The following is a 19,344-nucleotide window of genomic DNA, read 5'->3' on the forward strand; positions in this document are numbered from 1 at the left end:
AAAGAAAAAAAGAGCGAAATACACATATTAGCAAAGCCAGTATTTAATAGTGTCATTTGGTAGTGTAATATTTAATGAATGCAAAGCTCTACTTTGTTTGAGTAAAGGCTGCCTGATGATCACACATGTAAATAGCCCCGGGACTGGGGTTGTTTTCCTGATGGGCTGCAAGAGAACATGTTCTGTACTGATGGTGAGGCACTGCATTCTGATGCCAACTTTTCTCAATTATGATGCCTGAGCCATAGTGCTGCATCTGCTTCCATGCAGGAAAAAACTCATTTGATTCTGGGCTACCACAGAGCAGTAAATTGTAGGGAAATGATTGGAAAGAGATTCTGCAAAAAAAATGATTGCCACATGGCCTTGGGTTGTCAAAGCTGGTGGAAGATCAAGCCGTGCTGTGCTTGGAATGAAATGCGTACCCTAAATTCTTGTTTTCAAGGTCTGCTTGACAGGTAAGCCATCCGAAATATCCACTTTTCACAACCGTAGCAGCAAATTTAGAAAGGAGAAAAGAGCTATGTGGTCGGCAGGCTGCAAGATGAAATACACCAGCTGCTTACTACACAGCACGGATCACTGTTAAGAATTTAGAAAGCAACAACAAAGTATTTCACTAAAGCAATAACGTTTTAAAAAGCGGCCATTTAATTTTAAACGGATAGTGGGGCTGCAGCATTATGAGGGGACATAGAAAAGACATGTGAACGGATGTACTTTTAGTTCACAAATCATCTAGAGGATATGGACGGAGTGCAGGTCCTGCCGCACATGTAAATGGAAGCAGATCAGGAAAAAGGGAGGCATGGGAAGCGGAATGCAGAAGGTGCAGGCAGGACAAAAAAGGAAACAGGTATAGAAAATTGATGGATTTACTATTCATGTCTAACTTTCTCTTGTTGACTTTACACACCGTCCAAACAATGGATGCTTCCTGAGCCTTCCTGCGCAAAACTCCCACACATTCCTTGCCAAGCCACTTCCACAACTTCCTCATTGACACCACAGGTGCCACAGTCACCAGCAGCTGCAGCTATGGTGCCATCGAGCAAGGCACCCGGTGTAGGATATGCCTTTTACACTTACAATATATTTGACTCGTATCAATTTCATACTGATTTAAACACATTCATTCTTCTTGCTGGGTTGGGACAGATTGGTACAGAACTCACAACAAGTTCATCTGCTGCACTTTGCACACAAATTAATTACAGGGGTGTCTAATGTAAGCCCAGGCCGCTCATCTATGCAATATTTTCAGGATATCTGTGTAAAATAAATAAACAAACCAATCTAAATAGAAGTAATTTGCATAGCCAGTGGTAATTCTACAAATCTGGCATGGATCATCTCCCACAGTGCACATGGTGGACATCATTGTTCCAAATATATGTTATGTTGCTAGGTAGGCAACTAGTGTTTTCAACTACAACATTTCTACAAAACCAACTTTTCAGTTTGCAGTAATGAAATCAACCAGTATGGGTATTTCAATGGTTTTGTCCATCATGTATGCCATTATCATTGTGATGTGATCTCATCACTCCCTCTTTGCGAGACTCTGATGTGATCAGTGAAGGGCTTGGAGCCCGCCTGCCACTCACCATTTGTTGGTTTGTGTGGCACTCTTCTTTACAGCCTCATAATTCGTCAAGGCACGCCTGCCATCCTTTCCGTTTCTCTGTGTGGAGCAGGGATCAAGCACTAATTGATTCAACTTAATTAGTGCCTGTCTGCTGTTCTCGACGTGATCGTGGAACTATTTGTTCTTTTTATTAACTTCTAGTACCTCGCAAACAGAAGGCTTGTGACTGGCAAAAACGTGCCCAGCAGGACAACCAAAATTGCTAAGTTTTATTTTTTAAAGCTAACTTTTTCATTTTGCAAAGTAGCCTTTTCCAGTTTCCATGCATGCTTTTTATGTTTTTGCTCATGAGTGCTGTCCTAAAAAGATGACAATTAACTTGTTCTAAATATGCGAGACTTATTGCATTACAAATGCTTCTTCCAATTGTTGCCCATGATCTATCCATGATGCTCTAGCAATAAAGCAGGTCCCCCAGTGAGATGCAGGTTTTTTGTCTTCTAAACCACTGACACCTTTCAGTCTGCATAAAGTTTTGAAGTGAACAATGACAGCTGCCTTGTTTAAGATGCTTCACATCGGATATATGAATACTGCAACCGGAAGCTACTGCCGGAAGTGAGGTATCATTTAGCACTTAACAGCTAATTTGGCAGCTTGAGGGCTGCTTGCTTATGAGTACATCAGTTGTATATATTTCTGCTGCTTTCTTGACCACAGAATAAAAGAGATGTTGACATCTGCCCTTGGTTTCTTCCCACCGTAAACAACCGTATTTTTTCTTACTTTAAGTTTTGATCCAAGAGGAGATCAAGGAAGTATTCCAACTTTCCGTTCAATAGTACTATCTAAAGCAAAGGTTTCACTCCACCATTCTAGGCTGGTCTTACAGTCAGGGTCTAAGCCGATGATGCATTGATGAGAAAGGCCTATCAAATGATCAACACCTTTCTGTCCCAAGCTTTCAGGTTTCAGCTAAGTAACACATTAGAATATATGACGCTGTTACTGGATTGAGATGTTTAGCTTGGAATGCTCTGTATGTAAAAATAGATGTTAGCCAGAGCTCATGCTTCTGTTCCACTGCTAGAATGATGAAAGAAAATGACATCCTTCGTGTCATGATCTAATCATACAGTTTTGCAAAATGTATCTCTGAATAAAGTAGAATAATGTTTAGGTCACTTACTTCATCATGAATTTCAATGTTCAGGTAGAAAAACATACTAAGTTTACTTGACAAAGATTGTTTTAAAGTTGGAGGATTTAGAGGCAAATAAGCACTTAGAACCTAGGAATTGGAATGAAAGTCCTATATAAATACAATTAAAAGACAGTACGATATGATAGTTGCAGACTGCTGCACACTGGAGAATGTGAGCTTATATCTAAACCTCCCACCCACATCCCCATTCCATCAACAACGGAAGTCAGTGCAGGGGCCAAGGAGAGACAGGGAGACCAAGAGAAAGAGAGACATGCACAGAGACAGAAAGAAAAAGGGGGAGCAAGAGAAAGCGATAAAGAGGTCAAAAGAACAGAGAGAGAGACGTAAAGAAAGAAAGGAGAGAGAGAGTGAGACATGGAAACAAAAAGGAGAAAGAGGCAGTCAAAGACAGACAAATAGGACAAAGAGAGAGAGTCGACGAGAGAAAGAGGAAAAGAGACAGGCAAGACGAGAGAGAGATAGAAGAGGGTGAAAGGAGAGCCAGAGAGATAGAGAGACAAGAACATACCGAATTGTTTTGGAAGGGCAAGCGACCATGAATCTAGTGGACCACGGAGATCCCGAGAAGCTAGATTTGGGTTGTGGGTATCAAGTCCCTCTTGTGAATGTTCTTGTCAGAACACCCAGCCCGCTGACGTTTTCCTCAGCAGTCTCTTGTACGATCTCAGCAGTATTAACTCGTGTTGCTGAGCTGCCACCAGGCAGTCACTGCTGCCCTACACTGCTTGGGGGTTTACACTGATTCCCTGGTGATTTCAAGATGTAAGTGATTTGTTTTCCATTCTGCTTTCAGATTGCAGTAATGGGCCTTAAGGTTATCTTTTCGGAAAAGGGTTCCGCCTTTTGTTGTGTCATAGGTTTCAGTGCCGACATTCCTTGGGGCTCACTAATAAGGCATGCATTAATGGTGGTCCATTAATGACATAGCTTTACGTCTTCCCTGATATATTGTAAGTGCCGAAACTATGGCTTCTTTGCAATGCTTCTGAAAGTGATTTTCCATTTACACCATGTCTCCTGGATTTTACTGGCTTCACTGCCTTTCACTTAATTAGGCTCCATGATGCAAATGTACCACTTAGATTCTTTTTACTATGGATGGGTGGGGCACCATTGTCCTGAAGAAGTACGCCATAACAGAGTTAAATTCATGAACTCTATTAAACATCGATCTGAATTCCAAATAAGTGAATACGACGGACGCAACAAAATGAAGACATTCCTTAATTGTGGGTAGGAAAGAAACGCCCTCCTTTAACTACCTTGTCTCCTCGTTAACAAATCGTTCGCATCTAAGGTAGGGATATGTGCGGTCTTATGAGTTAACAAACTATACAAATCACTGTCTGCGCACATTCTGTCAGACAAATAAAATGCATGACTACCTACGGAAGTAGGTCAGTACACAGTGGCGGCGCCCGGCTGCTATCAAGCACAAGGGCAAGGAAAAATAAAATAATAAAAATGAATCATGGCTATCATTTTATTTTTCCTCGAAGCTGGATTAGGGCAGGGTGGGTTAGAGGGAGCTGGGTGACGACAGGAGGGGGATTTTAATGTGCACAATAAGTGCGCAGGTCTGTTTGGCCGGCAGTGTTCTCCTGGCCAAACAGACATGCGTACTTTGCTGCATTTCATAGCCGGGTGGAGAAAGTGCACAGGCATTCCTCTGTGAGCTACAAAGCAGGGTGCTCACACCAATCACAACCCTGCTGTCATGCTACTGACAGCAGCGTTGTGATTGGCTGGGAGCCAGTGTGCAGTGCAGGTGGGAAGAGGACGGAGGAAATGCAATCACGTCTCCGAAAGAAACAGGTAAGTGTTTTTTTTTTTAATGTCTTTATTTTTTTATGCCCCGCCACCCCGTTCAGTGGCCGCCGCCACTGTCAGTATATTGCATGAGATATCCTGTATGATAATAATATCATATCCTCTACATTAACCTAGCTCTATCTTGGAAAGTATGAATTTAATTGCTATTTAGAAATACAGTTGTACAATATATAGCATAGCATTTTTATTGTGGTAAATGTCACCCCATTATCTGAGGTAAGTGACACGTTTCTGTTAAACCACTTTTGAATTTCAATTCTTAGGCAATTGCTCCTGATAATTTTCTCTCAGATTTGACTCACTAATACATTTAGAATAATATTGTGTCTGTATCACTAAATAATCGGTGGAAATGCCACAAAAAGGAACAGTTGTCAGACCAGTGTAATGTCGCCCGCTTCTACCCAGGGAGGAGGAGTGCCCTCTCACTGACATGTTCGCTGCTCGAGCCTTAAGGTCTCCCATGTGGAACTGTTCTGGAAGGAGAGGGAAACGGGCAAAACATGGGCTGGGATCTACTACAATGCCAGAACTGTAGATCATTCGTGCTTCGCAGAACGGAAAAATGCCCCTTATTCAGTTAGTTTCAATAGTCACATGAAGGGTATAATAAACATGCAATGCCAAGATTTTAATAACCATTTATTTTTAGTAAGCCTTACCCATGAATAGCAGACCCGCAATGCTGTGGTCTTTGATAAAAAACTACAAATTTTACATCTGTAGAAGACAACTGCACCATGTTTAGGAGTCACAGGTGAACACCACATGTGCAATAGACTGCAGGAAAATAGATAACAGAAGTCAAATATAAATGTGTATATATATGTAGCACTTCCTCTAGTAGGACTGTCTGTAAGAATTATATCACATGATGGTAGTAGGTAAAACCAAATACAAGCGTGGCCTGGATTTCTTGCTCCTAAAACTCCATCCTAGCTCCTGGAAGTCATATTGACGCAGTCACTGCCACTGTGCTCCGCTGAGTTGATGTGGTGCCAATCGAAGGGTTCCTAATCAGTTTAAATTTCTGCCCATCATCCTTTCATGTCTAGAGATATTGATATGTGTTCACTCCCCTGTGTCTATGGCTAAGCCTTCCCATGCCTCCCCTTGTCCTAGTGTCGACACGAGGCCTAGCTACTGCAAGTGTGTAACGATGATGTTAGACGCTTGATCTTTCACCTGAGCCACATGCCTCCTGATATGCTTCTTGCAGTCATGCCGCAATCCTTGACGTACTCATAGGTCACGTGTGGTATTTAGCTTCTTGTATCCTCTTCCACTGTTTGATCCTGTTACCTGCTACTTACATGCTTCTACAATAGGCAAATGCTTATCATTCTATCATCATCATTTTATCTATTAGCACCTACAGCCGAATCATAGGGCCTCATGAACTAAGTTTCCATTCTCAAAAAGAGAATGGAAAATAATTTTGCAATCTAACCTATGTACTAATAGGCTGGCTTGCACAATTCCGAATCCCAGTGGGTTGCAATCCAACCTACCTCATCACTATCCATGAGGTAGGTCAGTAAATGAGACTCACTGTGATTGGACACTATGCCTGTTAGTGTCCCCTGGACCACTGCTTACTCTGCACAAACTTTTGTTTACATTCCCTAAAGGATATGGGTCCCAAAGGAAATGCATCCCAAAGGGACTCCTTCCTTTTTGTAAAGGTGTTACCACCCCAAATCAGAAATCAGACACATTTCAATGTTTTGCAACCAGATTACGGTCTCAAAATACTAATTCAAACCATAAACAATCACTATCTAAGAGATGCTCTAAACGTGCCCCTTCCAAATAGCGAGTGGTTATGCCTTTTTAAACCCAATTTGCGATTTGGTGACATGTTACCAAATTGCAAAACAGGTTTGTTAGATTTTTAAAAAAAAAACACATTTTGGGGTCACAGGCTTTGGCTTTGTACATCAGGCCCGCAGTTCTTTTTACACCTGCACCTACACACACAAGGGAGCCATGGGCCCGGTTCATCACTCTGTTGTGTCTGAGCTGTGATGTGTACAGCAATGGAGCTAAATAGTGGACCAGGCACATTAGTGTATGTGCTGTAAAAAGTGTGGTGACTTTTGAAACTGGGGCACGGAAAGCCTCCTACACAGGTCCAAACAGAATTATAATACGGTCCTCTGAGCTCAGCGTCCTCATACCTCATTTTGTGATTTGTTGCTGCCAAGTTGAGCTCATATGGAAAACAAATCTCTGATCCTGGTTACGAACTGTCTCAATATCCATATGTGCCTTGTGTTTTTGTGACTTCCGATGTGGCAAGTATTTCAGTTGCTTAAAAAAGCGGAGATCATTTTTTCAGCACTAACCAGACGAAAGCTGAGGTTACTGACTAATGTTGAAACCAGGGACGTCCAATGTAGGCCCGGAAGGGCCAGATCCATGCCATATTTTCAAGGTAGCCGCATGAGATACATTTTTGTGCGGCGAATGTACGTGAAACTCCTTTACATAGTCGGCGGTCAGCCTGAAAATATAGTATAGTTCCTGCCCTCTTTGACCTATATGAGACCCCCTAGGTTGTAAGCCTATCGCACTGATAACTAGTGATATTTATCACAGCTTCAGGCACATAAAATCGTACAGTAGACTCCTCCATCACGCTGATGCTCCCATCCATCTGTATCTACTCTCTGGACTGCAGTAGACTTCACATCTTAGAGACAAGGCCAGGTGGATTCCAAAATGAGGCAAAATGTCACAATACATTGCTTTTATTAAAGACTGTTTTCTTAACGTGATTAATAAACGCGATCCCCTGAAAACCAAATGTTGATATAATTGCATCCAATAACTTCCCAGCTTCTGTAATTCCATTTTCACTAAACTACCCATCCGGCCATTGGGTGTTGATCAGCTCACAGAGGCAGCATGGAACAGCTGTTTGGTTCTCATTATGCTCTACTCTTATGTAAATGTCTTCACATAAAACTGAAATAAATTTTCATCAGTGTAACAAATGCTCAATTCATGTACCATACAATTTTCTGAGAGCAGATGCCCACGTTTAATATTTTTAATCCACGCGTCTCTCTTTTATGATCTTCCAGGGATGGAGTCCTTGGTAATGAGAGTTTCTTTATGGCGCCTGTTCTGGGGCAGTGTTTTTCCATGAATCGGAACGCAAAGGTTAGAAAAACATGACATTGTAGCTGTGTAACAGGGCCCAGGCTCCGAATTATACTGTCATTATGCACAGATCACGCTTCTGCCGAAAACAAGTGTAAGAAAGGTACTTCAAATTAAAGTGAATCATCTTATAAAAATTAAATCTACCGTTTCAAAATAATGAAAGGCCTGACTTACAACTTGTTTGTGCTCCGGATTTCAATTTAGGAGGTCAAAAAGCCCGAACACATCCGAGTTTGTAGAACAGAGCATCTCATGGACTGTCCCCTCAGATATCCTCCACAGGTGCATGCTGTCATTCACGGTACCCACCTGTAGGGGGAGCTCTGCCTTCCCGCCTTTCAAATGTGGGCTCAGTTGCCACCTTCACAGTGAAAAGCACACTAATGACTTCAAACCGCCAGGCCATCATCACTAACCTATGTTTCTGTGTGACTCTTCCTACTAAAATAATCCTGCTATTGACATTTAGTATTCAGATAGATATTAAAATAAAATTAGCTAATATCTACCAGTAAGGTAGATTTTCAACAGTGGACTGGGAAGGGATGTCGCTGTTTGCTGGGGCCAGATATTAGGGGACGGTGAAAACCCAAACTCTGTGGTTAGTGTAGGAAAGTCCTCCTTTTTGTCCTGGTCACCCCCAAACGTTTTGGATAGGTACTGGTGGTTACTGACTCTTGGCTGTGCCCTAGGTACTGCTTACCAGTCCCAGGGCCAGTGCTCTGTGTAAAGTGGATATGCAAATTAGGCTAATTATAATTGGCAAAATTAACCTACCTATGAGTCCCTAGAGTATGGTAGGGCATGTAGGTTTAGGGACCCCAGCATAGGTAGTGCCCCCATAGGTGCACTGCTGAGGTGTCCAGTGTCATTTTAAAGGCAGGCCTGCCTTGCTGGCTGCTTTTAAATTAAAGTTACATGCAAAGTCGACTTTGGAATTAAAAGTAGTTCCAAAGTCTTAAACTACCTTATTTTTACATACAAGTCACCCCTAAAGCATGCCCTATGTGCCCCCAGGGCTGTGGGGCCATGTAACTATAAACAGGGACCTTATAAAAACTAGTTTTATAAGCCCTAGTGAGGTAAAACAGCCAAATTTGTTTTCCCTCATTGTAGTGAATGGCCTTCATAGGCTAGAATGGGGAGACTTTATTTTAATTTTAAAAGTCCCCTTAAGTAACAGATACCACAAGTTTGGTTTCAAATTAATTGTTATAATAAATCCCACAACTTCCAGTTGTTGGATTTAATATAACATGTTCAGGTAAGGAGTTTTAAACTTTTCCTGAAAAGTTGCCAACTTCAGCACTGCAGTGTTTTTGCTGTTTGCTCTGACTGGCCAGCCTCTTGCAGCCTTGCCAAGCTGCCTGGATGAGGTGTGAAGTGGCCTGGCTCAACACAAAGTGATGTGCCTGGGGGAGGAGATCTCCCCTCAGCAGATGGGGAAGCAGGAAGGGGGAGGGCTGCCAAACTGGTCTTCAAAGGCAGGGAAGAACATTTGGAGCAACCCAGCAACACCCTCACATCCTGCAAACCCAGACAATTAGGTGCCCCCTTGATTCGATTAGGAGAGGACAGGAGAGGGGTGTGTTTAGGATTTTTAGCCACACCAGTGGGTGGGCTCAGCCTGATGTAACCTCCAAAAATCACTTTCAGCCATGATGGATTTTTGAGGAATGTTGCTCCCTGGGATTGATTTTTGCCGCCACACTTCCCAGGAAGTGGTCATCACAGGGGAAGGACCCTGCCCCTGATTGGAGAACCATGACCCCCCTGTTTTTCACCCAGGAGCAAGGATAAAACTGGCAGACCTGCACCCACACCTCAGGTCCCTATCAGATTCCAACAAGGAAGAACTACAGAAGAACAAGGACTGCCCTGCTGGACCCTGACCTGCACCTGGACACTGCACTCTGGAGAACTGCACGAGCTGCATACTGGGGCTTCACCACAAGAAGGACTTTGCCTGGCTTTAACTGGTTCAAGGAGGGACTCCCTGTTTGCTAGAGGTGAAAACTTGCTTACCAGAGTCCCCTGCACCAACTCCTGAAGAAACCAACCAGCTGACCACTGCCCAGTGGCCAAAAAGAAGTTTGTGCCAGGTGCATTCTGGGAGTTGTAGTCCGAACCCTAAAAGAGCATCTCAGAGCTTCTGGAACCTTGGGGTGAGCTGTAGACCTCAAAAGACCCTTAAAGGAACATCTGGAAGAAGATCCAGAAGTTTGGAGAAGTTTAGAGAACTTTTGGAAAAAAGCTCCATAAAGGGACCGACCCGCCATGGCAACTCTAGCCAGCTTGCCTCAACCACGACCCGGCCTGACTTGCAGGTTCGTCCCGGAGAAGAAAATCTCAGAAAAAGTGACTAAGTCCGAATGTAGGAAGTTGACCGGGACCTCCCAGGCAGTGTATCCAAAGAGGGACCCAAGGACGTCGGATCAAGATTCAATTTTTCCCCGGTCGAAGGATTTTCACCTCGAAAAAACGACTAATTCCGAAGATAAAAATCTCCATGAGGGCTCCCGCGACGCGTATCCGAGGAAGAGTTCCAGGAGGTCGGATTGGACTGGCAACTTGGTCCCGCTGAAGAAAATCTCCAGAAAAACGACTAAGTCCTAAGGTAAACTTTTGACCGAGGCCTCCTGCGGGCTGTAGCCGAGCCGGGCTCCATCACGGTCAGCCTTAAACTTTGATTTTGCCCCGGTAGAGGTGCGACCAGACTGGCACTTTTTGTTTCTATGCGCTAGAAAGCATTAATTCTTAAAAAAATGATTTTTCCGGTTCCTCTTATCCAATTTTAAAAGCTACAAATATCTCCTATTTTTATCAATTGATTTTGGATTTTTAAACTGTTTCCTGTGTTTTATTTAGTTACTGTTTTGTGATATTTGAATGCTTTACACTTTGACTCTTCGGCTAAGCCTTGTTGCTCATTGCCAAGCTACCAAGGGTTGAGCTAGGTTTAATTTACTGAGACCTAACTGGACCTAAGTGGAGGTTAGTGGCCTATTGCTAAGTGTAGGTACTTACCTGCCCTTACAATAACCTATTTTCCAACAGTTAATCATATACATTCCAAATAATGGATATGAACGCATAAATCTAATTTTTAAAAAGTCGTTGGAGAGGATGCCTGCAAAAGTCTACCAGAATCTCCTTATTACATCGAGGTGTAGAAGCATGGACCATTACTATATAGTTGCTACACAGTGCCACTATATTCCATCATCTCTTTTAGTTTTCACACACATTTTTCTGCTGATGATAGTCACGTTTATTTCTCATTTTCTAAGTTCCCTGCTTCTCTTCAGGCTCGTCTTTCTGCCTGCTTGCCTCCAATTGAAAAGTGGATAACATCACACTTTCTCATTTCCAATCCATTTAAAAGAGATGTCATGTTTTTCCCACTTCAAATTACATCTTATCCCCTATCTCTTTTTTAACTCCATATTCCAATACATCTACTGAGACTACCGATAATTTAGCATAATTTTTGACTTCTGACCATTTGCTTTTCAGAAACAAATCACAATCAATCAGATACTTGTATATCGAGGCTTATCACCCATGGGGTCTCTAGGAGCGGTCATGTGGGTGCTGATCATTCGAAGAGCCAGGTCTTGAGGTCCTTACTGAACTGCGTCAGCAAGGGGGCCTGTCTGAGGCTGAGTGAGAGTGTGTTCCAGGTCCGAACTGTGAGGTAAGAGAAGGATCTGCCTCTGGCTGTGCTCTTCCCGATTCTGGGGATGGCAGAGGAGGCAAGTCTGTAGTCTTGCTTGTAGCTTCTTTTTGATGCCGGTGTAGAGTGTGTTGCCGTAGTTCAGTTTACTGCTGACCAGTGCATGAGTGACCATCCTTCTTGGTGGGGATCCACTCGAAGATCTTCCAGAGGAGACGGAGATGGAGAGGAGACGGAGAGTGTGGAAGCATGACGATGAGACAGCATTGACTTGACGGGTCATAGATAGTGTGGAGTCCAGGATGATGTCTGGGTTATGTGCATAGTCAGTGGGGGCGGGGGCGTTACCTAGGGCATAGACCACCAGGAGTCGTTCCAAGCGGAGGCGTGGAGCCCAGAACACAGATCTCTGTCTTGTCTATGTTGAGTTTGAGGCAGCTGACTTTCATCCAGGCGGCGACTGCTCTCATTCCATTGTAAAAGTTGCTTTTGGCTGTGCAGGGTCGTCAGTCAGGGAGAGGATAAGTTGAGTATTGTCCCATAGGAGACAATATTTAGGCCGTGCTGTCTGACGACTTTAGCGAGTGGAGCCATGTAGATGTTGAAGAGGGATGGACTTAGGGAAGAGCCCTGTGCTACTCTGCAGCAGGTTTCCAAGGGTGCTCAGGTGAACTGTGGAAGTCTGACACTCTGGGTTCTTCTGGTGTGGAAGGATCGGATCCATTCCAGTGCCTTGCCATGGATGCTGGTGTCGTGGAGTCTGGTGCATGGGGTGGAGTGGGAGACTGTGTTGAAAGCAGCTGATAGGTAGAGGAGGATGAGGGCAGCCGTGTCTCTATGGTCCAATAAGGTGCAGATGTCGTCAGTGGCTGCAAGGAGGGCCGTTTCCCTCTCTGCAGGCTTCCAGTCGGATGGTAAGGTGGCGGTTTGGATGGAGCAGTTGATAGTCTGGCATATCGCGTGGGCAAGGGTGGCACTGGCCAAGTTGAAAATGTGATGTGGTAATGGGTCCAAGGGTGCCCCTGAATGGATTGTGCTCAGGAGTTTCTGAGTATCTTCTGTGGAGATAGGGATCCAGTTGCTCAGAGTTGGCTGTGACGTGGGGTCTGTGGTGGTGCTGGTGGGTGGTGGGTGGTGGGGGCAGGCTTTGATTCTTGAATCCTTCATATATGTCCTTGGTTTTCTGGTGGAAAAAGCTGGCAAGGTTGTCACAAAGGTCTTGAGAGAGGGGACTGTCTGAGGTGTCTACCCCAGGGTTCGTGAATTCCTTGACTGTGGTGAAAAGATCCTTGTTGTTGTGCGTTCTTAAATGGCAGCCTTCATGGAGACTCTGATGTGATGATGATGTGTGGTGACTGCATCTTTGCAGGCTGTGTGGTCTGCAGATGTTTTGCTGGTTCTCCATTTTCATTCCAGTCGTCTGCAGGTGCGTTTTGACTCTTGGAGTTCTGTTGTGAACCAGCTGGGTTTCTTACATTGGTTCCTGAACATTCTGTATTCAACTGTACAATTTTAAAAACAATCCTGTCCTTTCCTCCATTCTCTGCTGTCAGACTTCTAATTCACAGCCTCATCCTGTCTCATTTGATTTAACATTGTTCTCTTTATTTAATTCTTCCACTGTTTGCTTTCCTTCAGCTACATTCAATTCTTCACTTGTGAGCTCATAGTCTGTTTGGAATTTAATTTCTAATCATGTTACCCCTTATTTAGCATGGCGACATTGGTTACTTAGTCTTTCAATTTCAATTTAATTATCGAATGTCTTATTCCACTTCACCTATGTTTCTCACTTCATGATTATCAACCTTTCAAGCACATATGTTTGGCTAACTATGATCTCCTAGTATATCCTCGTCTTCCTTGTAGTCCTTCCCATTTAGGTCTTACTGTGCTGGGTCCAAAACTCTGAAAGGAACTACTAGTTTCTGTGATACTCTCCACTTCTGACAGTATTTAAATTACGTATCAAGAAGGATCTGTTAAACTAGATTTCCCCTGAAGGATAGCCCTCCTATGAACTGATGTGCTGCTTGTGCGTCACAGCATTCTTTGTTTCTAGACTGAACTGAATATTGTTTTTTTGTTTGGTACAAACACTTTTGTAAAAGTACTATAAGATGTCAAATAAAGAAATAATTTATTTCAAAGGAAAATATTTATATGGTGGAGAAATAGAAATGATTGTGGTAATGAAAAATTACAGTGAACTTGCTTCTGAGGACTGTGGGTCCTGCAGAAGCTCCCCCAAGTTTTCATGAGTACTGATGCAGAGCACGATAGAGAAGGAAATGTACTCCGAAGTGACTTCATAGACAATATCATAGCAGATGTATTACTCAGCAATTGCCTGCTTTACTAACGCAATGGATCATGCACAATAACATGCAGATATTATATTTCACATGTACTGCGAGGTGGAGGACTTTGACAAACAGATTAAAGTAATTTCTTAAAGTAGGACAGAAGGAGCCTGGAAATTTGCGAATTCTGTTAAAGACAATGCTGTGAGGTGGAATGATGATTAGAAAATAATGTCAGCTCAATGATTCCAAAGTTTCTCTTTGGGTTCCTCCTTGTTTAATATAAAACTTTCTGTACTCAAAGGGTGGAATGTTCTGATAAAATGATTGTCTCTGCCATGGGCTATACGAGTCATGAACTGCCCGTTCTCCCGTTGGGGGTCATTTGTCTACGGCTTTGGCTTGTAACTCGGGCAAAGGGCATCATCAATTGTGATATTCCTAGTCAGCAAACAATGAAGGAACATTCCAGTACAGCATGGTCTTAAAGATAACGGTACGCTAAGCAGTTCGTAGAGAATTCCACTTTGTAACATGTTGCGGTTTAAGACATGGGATTTATTGAGCTTTATGAGTGATAGCCAAAAGTTTAGAGAACTGGTATTGCCTTGTTTTCATGCATGGCTTTGCTTACTATACTTCTCACTATTCCCAGATCTTCGCTCAATCCTGCCCAAAGGTTCAGCTCCAAAGAAAGCCCTCATGACTTGAACTGTGCTAAAATGATACCAGATCAGATCTAATAGTAACTGGGTCATACGTATTTGCTATGCCAGTGTCATAAGTGGTCTTACCATGTTTTCTGTGGTAAAATTACTGTAATTCTTCTCCAGTTTGTGAACTCACTGGAATGATAGATGCTCGCAGCTGTAAACTCCTGGCAGCTGGGCATACTAGGAAGACATTCCTACAGAAAGAAAAAGTGAATAGAGTTAATTGGTTCATATGAATTAATCTGAACACCATATGCTATGTTTCACTTCTCATTTTAGTAGTTATCTCAGTAGTAATGGATTGGCTGACACCTCACCAGAGAATGAGTAACAGCACATCCGAGTTTGTTCAACAAAGTATCTCATGGTCTCTCCCCTCAGATATCCTCACAGGTGCATTCTGTCACTCACTGTACCCACCTGCAGGGGTAGCTCTGCCTTCCCGCCTTTCAAATGCAGGCTGAGTTGCCACCTTCACCTTGGCTGAGACTGCCAGTCCGTCTTCACTAATGCTCTGTTACCAGGGCAGGTGTGGGTTGTGTTTGTACTGTGAACAATGCCTTTCTTGTGATAGAGGGTGCTGTCCTACTCCGTGCTTGTCGCACAGACCTACGCATGCGCTGTGGCTCAGAGTGGGACAGTGCACTGTCTATCATGTGGCCCCAGGTTTTCACCAATGAATCATAAGTTATCATACGTTTCTGTGTGACTCTTCCTACTAAAATAAACCTGCTCTTATGCAAGTTTAGGTGAGCTGGAATACTACCTACTGTAGAGGTGCTGTCTGCACAAGCCTACACAATAACTGGCTTCCAGTCGGATGGTAAGGTGGCGGTTTGGATGGAGCAGTTGATAGTCTGGCATATCGCGTGGGCAAGGGTGGCACTGGCCAAGTTGAAAATGTGATGTGGTAATGGGTCCGAGGGAGCCCCTGATGCTGCGTGTCCTGAATGTCTTTATCAGTCAATTGGCAGTGAGCACTCAGCAGCTCAATCGATGTACCCTCAATCAACAGCCCATTGTTTATTATTCCATTTGGCTTATGTGCAATAACGCATTCCCAGTGCATAGATACCTCTGTGCAGTTACCAACTACAACCTGTGCAAAGGCTTTTTTTGTGTGCTGCCAAAATATTGTATTTTTCACATCGACCTACAAAAACACTCACTCCAGAACATAACTACCACTATATCATCACAGTCAGTATACCTACATGCATAAAGGTACATATATCTTCAAGGTACGTAGATGTGGAGCTAAACCCAAATATACTTCTATATACATGTCTTTACAAGTTAGTGCTAGCTGTTATTCTGCTGTAAATACTTTTGTAGGTTGATATTTGGAATTCTGAATTTCCTAGTCAGTTTTTTCATACATTTTGAAAGTCCACTATGTTTGAAGAATAAATAGCACAAGAGTGGGACAGGAAGCTGCAGAAGTGCCTGCAAATGCTCAGGCCTGTCACTGTCAACACAGTTCATTACTTTCAAGCAGCTGGAGTTGTGCATTAACCCAGTGTTATTTATTTGTATTTGCAAGGAGAGTTGACTTGTGATTAGAAGTAGTGATCTACAGAGGGACCACTTTAATTCTATTCCCAATGGAAAAGGCCAATGTGTAAAGTCTATGTAAGTACAAAATGCTGTGGGCTGGTCCAAACTGAGAAGGACACTTCATAAAACCAATAGCAGATGGAGACTGGCTACAAAAAGGCAATGGCTGAAAGGTGTGATCCAAAGCCCTTCTATTTACATTTGCTGTTTGTTGTAGTTCTGTACTGGTATGAACTCTTACTAGCAGCTAGAGCTGCTGGTAGCCTATAAACACTTACATTGTAAGTTTTTTACTGTGAATCCCTAGACTGATCTCACTGAATGGACATTTTGGACCTCATTACGACCCTGGTGGTCTATTGACTGCCAGGGTCGTGGTGGCGGTCGGTCCGCCACATTATGACTGCGACGGTAGCGCTGCGGTCAGACCGCCAGCACCACCAGTTTTTGGCCCTATGACGGTCCCGCAGTGCTGGTGGTCCTAATCCTCCAGGGCAGTGCTGCAAGCAGGCAAGCCCTGGGGAATACAAACCCCCCTCTCTGCCAGTGGTTTCATGCCGGTAACCCTGCCATTAAAAGCCTGACGGAGACAGGTGCAGGGTGCCCCAGGAGGGTTCCTGCACTGCCCATGTCCCTTGGCCAGCCCTGAAGCAATGTTCACTGTCTGCCTAGCAGACAGTAAACAGTGCGACGGGTGATGGTGTACCCTACTCATTACAGCATTGCCGTCAGCTCTATTATGAGCCAGAGACAATGCAGTAGGCTGTTTCCTGCTGGGCCAGCGGGAAACTCGTAATGGCCCTGGCAAGGAGGCAGCCACACTGGCGACCTCCCCGTTGGAACTTCGGTAGACGGGCTTTTCCGTCCACCGAAGTCATAATGAGGGCCTTTGTATGTTCCTCAATCAAGTGTAGGCACCAGGTGATTGTCAAATATGTTTATTGCATGACTACAGCTGTTGCGATCCAATGAGCCACCAGAACATGAACAAAGAGACAGGTAAGCCTCAACTGTAACTCCTCCAACAAATATCTCTCAAGGTTCCATGGAATTGTGAGATGGTGAATCCAGTTCAAACACTGCACAACCAAACTTTATAGGGATAATACTACATGGCGTTTCCTTCTTATATAAAAAAAAAAAAAAAATGAATGGTTACAAACACCTTAGAGAGAAAAATAGCAGTAGTTAAGACTGGAAAACAGTGTTCATAACAATTGAAAAAGAAAGCTCAAGCACGAAGTGTGAGCACACTATTCCCCTCCACCCAGCTACCTGTACCTCAGGGCTTCTTCTTTGGAATAATGGAGACATCCTATCTGTCCCTGAGAGATTTGGTTCAAGCATAGTCTTAAACACCACCTCACTCTTCTGCCTAAGGTTACAAGGTTACCATGACCTCTTTTGAGTTCAACCTTGACCACTCTCTCCACACCACATCAAAGCATACCATTCACTTTAATAGCCTACACATTTTGTCAATCATGACTGAGTTACAGTACTTACACTCAACATTTATCACGTCACTGTTTATTGAAACACATCACACACGCCTCCGCACAAGCCTCTTCGATGCCGGAATTCGCCACAAAGCCCTGGACTGGCTCACCTCCTGCCTCTCCAAAAGAACCCAAAGAGTTCGCCTCCCTCCTTTCTGGTCTACAGCCACCAAGACCATCTGTGGGGTCTCCCAAGGATCCTCCCTCAGCCTCACCCTTTTCAATATCTACATGGCTCCTCTCGCCAACATCATCCGCCACCACAGCTTCACCATCATTTCATACGCTGATGACACCCAGCTCATCATCTCCCTCACAAGGGACCCATCTAGTGCCAAGAATAACCTACACGCCGGACTCCTCGCCACCGCTAACTGGATGACAGCAAGCCACCTCAAATTTAACTCAGAAAAAACTGAGATCATCATCTTCGGTCCCGAAAAGACAGAATGGAACGACTCTTGGTGGCCCACCACACTTAGACCACCCCCAACACCCACCACCCACGCACGCAATTTTGGCATCATACTGGACTCCTCTCTCTCCATGACTCAGCAAATCAACGCCATATCATCCTCCTGCTTCAAAACCCTTTGCATGCTACGCAAGACTTTCAAATGGATTCCTTTAGAAACAAGAAGAACAGTCACTCACACCCTCATAAACAACAGACTGTGCTACGGCAACGCCCTCTACACAGGGACCACAGCCAAGCTTCAGAGAAAACTCCAGCGAATCCAGAACGCAGCCGCACGTCTCAGCCTCAACCTCCCTCGACACGAACACATCTCCGCCCACCTCAGATCCCTACACTGGCTGTCCATCAACAAAAGGGTAATTTTCAAAATCCTTGTCCATGCTCACAAAGCCCTCCACAACACCGGACCGGCCTACCTCAACGAGCGAATCAACTTCCACAAACCAACTAGACAGCTCCGCTCCGGCAACCTCGCCCTCGCTACAGTCCCCCTCATCCAACGCACCACCTCTGGCGGCAGATCCTTCTCCCACTTCGCCGCCAAAACCTGGTACTCCCTCCACACCAACCTACCTACGCAAGACCCGGGACCTCCTAACCTTCAGAAAGCACCTCAAAACATGGCTTTTCGAGCAGTAACCCCCCCAGCGCCTTGAAATCCTACCGGGTGAGTAGTGCGCTTAAGAAATTTGTTTGATTGATTGATTTAACTAAGAATTGTATTGCCATTTGAAAAGTGCACTACACATTGATTATGTAATTAACAAGTGCCTAGTTATGCTCTCTTTCTGCAACGAGCTCTATGTTCTTAATTTATTGTTCCTTCAAAAGCAATGAAAGGAAAATTAGAAAAAAGCATCTCGGGGAGCTGCTAAGTAGGGTCTGTGTTTGGGGAAATACCGGGAGTTCTGAAAATAGAGGCATAGTTGTGTTGACTTCCCTAGATTTAGAACCTCTCAAAGTTTGCAAGTGAAAAGAAGTCACCATCAGAGCAGCAGCTATGGAACTAACAATTTGCAGTAACTACTCCACCTTACAGTGCACAAAATCATCCTCTGTAGTAGTAGATGATAATATTTCCCAATAAAAGGACGGCCCATTGTCCTTATCATGAATAGTTTGGTTGATCGAGGTGGCTCTTAAAAAAAAAAATCCTGTCAGCACATAGGGGACCGCTGTGTGTTATGGAATTTGGACCAGTATTCCTGCCTTCAAAACTACTTATACTGTGGACAACAGAAATGTTTAGGGGAGATATTATAGTTGATTACAACATTAGGAGGGCTAAAACGTTCAAA

The 19,344-nt window shown here is 43.9% G+C and overlaps 1 protein-coding gene across 1 annotated transcript in view; it reads right to left on the minus strand.

Moving 5' to 3' along the window:
* The window catches only part of RELN (reelin), a 1,304,886-nt gene that overhangs the window by 417,548 nt on the left and 867,994 nt on the right, over nt 1-19,344 (minus strand). The window contains exon 22 of the mRNA XM_069229640.1: nt 14,594-14,706. Within this exon, the coding sequence (XP_069085741.1) occupies nt 14,594-14,706 (113 nt within the window). The remainder of the gene's footprint in view (nt 1-14,593; nt 14,707-19,344) is intronic.

This window comes from Pleurodeles waltl, chromosome 4_1, assembly GCF_031143425.1.
Source record: "Pleurodeles waltl isolate 20211129_DDA chromosome 4_1, aPleWal1.hap1.20221129, whole genome shotgun sequence".
Classification (NCBI taxonomy): domain Eukaryota; kingdom Metazoa; phylum Chordata; class Amphibia; order Caudata; family Salamandridae; genus Pleurodeles; species Pleurodeles waltl.